The sequence below is a fragment of the Strigops habroptila genome, chromosome 5 (assembly GCF_004027225.2).
Source record: "Strigops habroptila isolate Jane chromosome 5, bStrHab1.2.pri, whole genome shotgun sequence".
NCBI lineage: Eukaryota > Metazoa > Chordata > Aves > Psittaciformes > Psittacidae > Strigops > Strigops habroptila.
Genome location: NC_044281.2, coordinates 20,073,708 through 20,080,645, shown reverse-complemented (window position 1 = coordinate 20,080,645; position 6,938 = coordinate 20,073,708). Strand labels below are relative to the sequence as shown.

General features: G+C 34.7%; 1 protein-coding gene across 3 annotated transcripts in view; it reads right to left on the bottom strand.

The window, feature by feature from the left end:
• Window positions 1-865: 865 nt before the first annotated feature.
• The window catches only part of TLK1 (tousled like kinase 1), a 69,742-nt gene continuing 63,669 nt past the window's right edge, over window positions 866-6,938 (bottom strand). For all 3 annotated transcript variants that reach the window (XM_030488798.1, XM_030488799.1, XM_030488800.1), the window contains 3 exons: window positions 5,931-6,042; window positions 5,537-5,644; window positions 866-2,627 (listed from right to left, as the gene is read on the bottom strand). In XM_030488798.1, coding sequence (XP_030344658.1) covers window positions 2,451-2,627; window positions 5,537-5,644; window positions 5,931-6,042 — 397 coding nt within the window. In that variant the 3' untranslated portion in view covers window positions 866-2,450. The remainder of the gene's footprint in view (window positions 2,628-5,536; window positions 5,645-5,930; window positions 6,043-6,938) is intronic.

The window sequence follows — 6,938 nt, the reverse complement described above, 5'->3', positions numbered from 1 at the left end:
GATATGAAATTTTTATTAACAATACTGTAAGATGCTAACACAAACATAACTGTGCATATTAGAGGTAAAAACCTCCAATACACACTCCAACTATGATTCAAAAGAGGTAATGGTGACTCTCCTTTTCTTTCATGTATTTCTATAAGGAACTTTGTTTAAAGTGAGGGTTTAGGTTTCAGAAATGTGTACGTGTAAACCTGGAGGAAGTGCCATGTATTCAGCCACAGCAGCGTATTCCCAGATGCTAACAACAGGAAAAACAAGTCTGTACATAATTAGTGCAATGCATAAAGCCCCTTAGTTTTTAGGTAGGTGTAAGATTTCTAGTTACTTTAGTTCTCTAATACATTGCCAAACTTTCATTTACTAGGGGTAACCATTACAAATTCTTCAATTTAACTTCCAATATTGATACATGCAGAATAAGAAGAAATGAAATCAGCTATGGCTGTAGGCTCTTTCCTTGAACCCTGCACCTGGTCTCACACTGTGGAGGATGGAAGGGATGCAGTCCCAGTACTCTGGTGAATATAAGGCAGAAAGAGTATTTAAGTCTAATTTTATTCTACGAGCTAATTTTATTCCACAGTTAAAGAACTCTAGAAGGACCTGCTGAAGTATTTGAAGTTGTTTCTGTGAGGTCTATTCAGTGAAACAATGCTTTGGTTACTTCATTATGACATATGTCATTATGACAGTTTCAAGTTTCACGGAATCTTCCCCTTACACCTCCAATGTTACTTTAATTATTATTGGCCTTCTGTTTGTAATTGAAGAGTGTTTGCTTTAAATAGCTAAGTGTAGCTCAGTGATATGGTTAGCTGATTCGCCCTTTGTTGAAATGCAAAGGCACATAACAAAAACCTTGAAATTTCAACTGTCATTGTTTATTACTGTTTTGGCTACATTCTCTACAATTTCAGCAGCATCTTAAAGAGACAGTTAATGTTTCTTTATATACAATGAAAACAAAATGGCTTGCAACATCAGAAACAAGAGCAACAGTTTAACTGTACAATACTAAATGAAAACCGGTGGTAATACAGCCTCCTTTTTCTGCAACATGGACAAAATTACATATAGGTAGGTATTCAGCATCAAGAATGGGATAGTAAAAAGAATAGTGAATGAGAGAGAGAGATACACTGTTCTGAAAAGTAAGTTTCTACCATACAAGGCAGTTAGAAAATGTTTCACATTTTAAAATATCTGTACAAGCCACAAGAAACATTTCCTTGTTGATAGGAACTTCCAGAAATAAGAGAATAACCATGAGCAACTTCTACATCTAGTATCAATGCGCTCTGCATGTAGAGAACGCAATAAACTGGCTTAAAGAACTGTACTGTATATTGCCAACACAGATCTGTTTTACATGCCTTGATTGTTAATGAATTACTTACTCTTAATCTCTCTGTAACGTACAGTTGACTTGCACCTTAAGGAGGTCATTTGATTCTTTCGCAAAAGTAAAAGCAACGTCATTTAGCAGCAATTAAAAGCGCCTTGAGGGAGACTTAAAAAAAATACAATATCCAATTAGAAAAAGCCATACTTTAAACATTTGTACAGGAATAAGTTGCTGGAATTTAACTGAAAATGTGACGTCTGTACAACAATTTACAATAGAGCTAGAAGGGAATTTATCATTATTCCTGCATAGAACATTATACATGACCTGTTTGCATTTGGTTTCATACTGTTGCTTGCTTTTATCAGAAGTCTGGAAAGTTTCACAAGTTTCAATACCACAGCAAGTATAGTATTTTTAGAAAATTGAGCAGATTTCAAAATTAGCAATCTATTTGAGAAGTAAGTACCAGGAATTCCATATCACCCTTCCAATCTAAATTCAGTGAAACACCACCACATTTTTGGAGGTACAAGCCTGAGTCGCCAAATAAAATACTACAATTTTATCTGAGGAATCTGACACAGAACATATCTTCGACTGTCTCACACTCCTTACTTTGGTTTCAAAAGATCAATGTCTTGGAAAGATGGCAGTTTGTTTAGTTTATAATCAGGCACGGAATTTTTCCTGTTTTCAAATTTGTTCACTACCCTTTTTTATTTAAATAATGAAAAACTACCCTTCATGTTAGAACTTTCCAGTATCAACCAAATGTACTTTAAGTATTAAAAAGATTATTTACAATGTTCCCCAGAAAAAACTAAAAACCTTTTCTTCAGTCCTAAACACAATACACCTGTTAGTGTGTAACAGGCAGTGTCATCCTTCAATGTTTAAAAGTATTTCTCAGAAGGGTACATTTATTCACAGTCCATGATCCATTCCAATCATACAAATGACACTATATAGGAGGACTTCAGTCTGGAAACACAGTTATCAAACTTGTCCTGTGTAAAAACACTCAACTGCTTTCAAGCTCAAGTCTGCATCTGGAAACTACACAAAGGTATCATGCCATTCCTTGGTTGGAGAAATTTCAGTACGAAATAATGCTTGAAGTAGGTGGTGTAGGGGACGCTGCTAGCCCAGTCATATGCAAGTTTCCTGAAGAATTTGATCTCCTCATATGAGGGAGAAGATAAGGATCATTAGCCAGCTGGTGGACATCAAATCTATCCTCTTTTCGGTATGCTAAACAGCGTCTGATAAAGGCCTAGAAAAGAAATATAAAAAGTTACAGTACCATTCCAAATAATTATGTCTGCTTACAAGCAAATATGCATGTCCTCCTGTACAAACTCTTCTTCCTATGTAATTCAATTCAAATGACAGTGTAACATTTTCCTACTGAGACCATGAAAAAAATGTAACATCACTGAAGGGGGAAGGAAAAAAAAAAAAAAAAATAAAAAAAATAAAAAAAAAATCAGCAAATTAATTGGCTTCAAATAATTAAAATATTTATTTATTTCCATGTTTAGGAACTGCATTTACAAGTGAAATATTAGCATCCCACATAATTAGAATTCTGCATGTGTTATCCCTCAACAGCTTAGTGAAAACCAGAAGCAAATGTCAGAGGACTGAAAAAGTAGAAAGGAGCTCCACAGAGCTTCTAAAACCATTCAGCTGTGCAGTAGATGAAGAGTAGATGGAAGATGCAGGGACAGAATTTTAATGCTTTAGCTGACCTTTGAAACCAGGCATTACCACATGTACCATGATGGAATAAAACAAACTGTGAAATTTGATAATGGTGGTTGCCATTTTCAATTGGCATTAAACAACTAATAGACTATTTAAGAAACACTACGTAGCTGGAACTCCTTACCCAGAAAAAACTCAACCCCATCTGCCTAAAAATATCTAATCAACTGAGAAATTCTTCAGGACTGTTCTTGAGACACTACGTTATCCTACATTTAGGTCCATACAATGTATGCCAATCACTTTATGCTGAAAGTTTCTGTCAAGTCTTATGTCTAGCATAAACAGAACATTTGGTCTCCTGAGAGGTTGGGCTTCAACATTTAATGATAGAAAATCCTTATTATTACTACAGAACTGACAAGCACGTCATTACTTAATTTAGGACTTAATTTAAAAGAATTGCAAATCTTTTCTTTGATAAATCTGTTCAGCTGTTTGTTCTTTGCTCCAATTAAAAACTGGAGATTAAAGGAAAAAATCTGTGATGCAAGCTCCGAAGAATCCTGCTAGAATTTACTTCTACCATTTATATATCCAGCATGAACAAGGTACAAAATAAAAATAATGCACATCTGTTAATATATATTCAGATGTTCCTGGACATTATGGATTTTAATCAAATTCTTCTCAATGAATCCTTCACAACAAATGAATTGTTAAGAGTTGTTTGCAAGATCCTCAGAGTAACAGTTTGTGTCTAAAATGTCTGTAAAAGACTTCATGCTTCTGTGGCACTGTAGACACATCACTGCAAGGAGAAGGAGAACACTGCACAAAATAGGAAAAAGTAAGGAGGATCAAAGGACAGTTGCAGTCTGAAAACAAACTAACAATGTCATTTCAGGTTCCATATTTATTTCATCCCCATGTTTTCCAAATCAGAATCTCAGTTTACAAGCTGTTCTTTTCCAAGTGCCAGGCCTATAAATCTGAAAGACAATTTGGATTCTACATAGTCATCATAAATGGTCTGAATTTAAAAGTTAGTCTGAAATTGTTTTATAGCATTTCCAGAGAATAATTTCTCTTACAGCTATCGTGACAATGTTAGTAAGAGTGAAGAATACTGAAAGTTTATTTTAGTCTTTCAAACAAACAAACAGAACACAGAATACACAGAGAATGTAAAACAGAAGTTGCCAATCCTCCATTGTTTACTCTTGTCTGCCTCCTCTTTCCCAACATTCTCTAAATTAAAAGTACTAATGACAAAGAAACATGAAGTTAAAAGACAGGGATATAAACTGTTAACATGCAGTGCTATCAAGTTATATGACGTGTATTTGTCAAATGAATTCAAGGGAGACAATTTTTCCAAATGGGGGTGAAACCCCCAAAAAAGCAACCAGAAAATTCTACCAAAAGAACTACAGTTCTTCAGCAAATATTCATAACCTTAACCGCAACTCACCAACATTACTTCTAGGAATTATAACTGATGGAAAAGTACCACAAATTCTAACAGCAGGTTTATGTACCCAAAAGACTTATTTTCTTGGGAGGTTACAGCCTCTAGAAACAGGTTTCCTTTCCTTTTAATCTTTAAAAGCTAGACCTTAACATTCCAAATATTTTTTTGGCTTGTGTCCCAAATCTAAGTATGTTTAATTAGTTGCTGAAATTTGAACAGGCGTTCTACTATCTTAGCATTTTTTTATTTTTCAATGAGCACATCTCTTTCGCATCCGGCCATGAATACATTTTTCAAAACATGTAACACATATAATGCGTTTTTCCCTATTCAGAGAACTGGATTTGTGTTATGGATGCTCTCAGCAGCAATCATTTGGGAAACCACCTTAATCTGTTTCAACTAGTCTACAGAGATGAGTTTGATAGTACAGATAGTACAAAATAACATTTTTCAGGAAACTGCCATCCACACCTTTGTGTCATCAACATATTTTATAGATTCTTAATCTTAAGAATTTATGTTTCTAAACCCAGCTTTCAGTTAACACACACATACTACGACCTTTCAAGGGGAAGAGTGTTAGCAGGCATATCCTCCAGGTATTTGGTAGTCAAATAGGTCTTCAAGCCAGTAAAGCTGAAGAGAATAACATTCACTATTTTCAGGGAGAGCTTGCTGCTGTTAGCATTAGTATTTCACAAAAATTTGCAGTGAGACAGCTTGAGTGAGACACTAAGATCATCTGGGAAAAAGCAAAGCAGACAATTTTTGAGGCGGCCTACTTTAAAACCACTTGCAAATTTCTGGAATATATATAGGCTCACTTTGAAGTCCCAGAATAAGTTTGCTTAAATAAAAACATCAAAATACCAGTTCTCAATTATGTTTTCCTACACGTTTAGTTACTATGTCCTATAGCATTGTTAACAGCGATTTTACAGCAGAATCCTTTATGATGAATATTTTAATTGTTACTCAGAGATCATATGAAAAGTTACCTTGGCTTCATTGCTTACAACAGGTTTAACAGGGAACTGAACTTCTGTGGCTTTTAATATTGTATTTTCTTGTAAGATATCTTGCTGTGATTGATTGTGGCCAAATGGCTGAAAAATAAGCACATTATTTTCTTCATGAGAGTTATTCAACTACTTTGATTTCATAAATATTTATGCTGTAGTAAGTTGCTGAAGTGTTAATACAAACTGCTAGCCATTCTGTAAATAAAAAGTTTCAGTCAAGATTTTCTACATTTCTTGCAGTATCAATGCACACCACCAAAAAGTAACACAAGTAATTTTCCATGTAGACTCACATTTTTGTGAGTATAATTCACATTCTACTCGTAACAGGCATTTATACTGAACCTCTGATTTTCAAAGTTTTCCTTACCTTTCTACCATAAAGGCATTGGAAAAAGATTACTCCAACTGACCATACGTCAACCTTATTAGAAATCTTTGGTGGCTCTTTGCCAACTACAAAACACTCTGGAGGCAGGTACCTGGAAAACAAAATATGCATCTCAGTGTCTGCAAGTAGATGTATGGTATCACTGGAACTTCCTCAAATACCAAATTATACAAACACTTCACATACATATCTCTGATCTTTTGACAACTGTACAGCTGCCTTATGATCCACATTCCAACACCTTGCACAGCCATCAAAACTGACATGACAGCTTTATGTATAGTCAGTCAGTCAAATAGAGGGTCTATTTCATAGAAGCACAAATACCAATATTCTCTACCTAAATCACTAATTATCACCTTTCTTTGTTTTATTTTAATTGGGATCCTAGGTTAAATATGAACTGTCTCCATCTATCAGCAAGAAAAGATGAAAGCCATATAGAGCATTTTACAGCGAGGCCTGGTTAGAAATCAAAGATAATATAGACATGGCTTAAAGACCCTTTTATCTGAGTTTTTAGTAAGAACAATAACATTAACCAGAGGGGTATATGGTAGACAAAGGTAATTGCTATTTCCATTCCTACAATCTGCAGGAAGCCATACTTAAAGAGCTGAAAGCTGTGGAAGTTCCTGTGCCATTCCTGAATTACAAAAGAACTGGTGAAATGGAACCTCCTTAAAAAAAAAAAACCCAACAACAAAACCTCCCAAGCATATCAATGTGGAAGCAGTCAAGTATTATCGACTGTAACATCTAAGATCAAAAAAGGCATAAAAGCTATCAGAATATCTACAGACCAGACATTCTTTCATCAACAACATACAAGGCTTTTAGAGAAATTTTGAAGAAGTATTTCTAGAAATGGAAATAAGGAGAAAAATGAGATAAGAATGCAACATAAAAATGAATTTCACACAGTACCACAAAAATCTCATCTGGAATACTTGTGTACAATTCTGATTACACAACCAAGAAAAATGA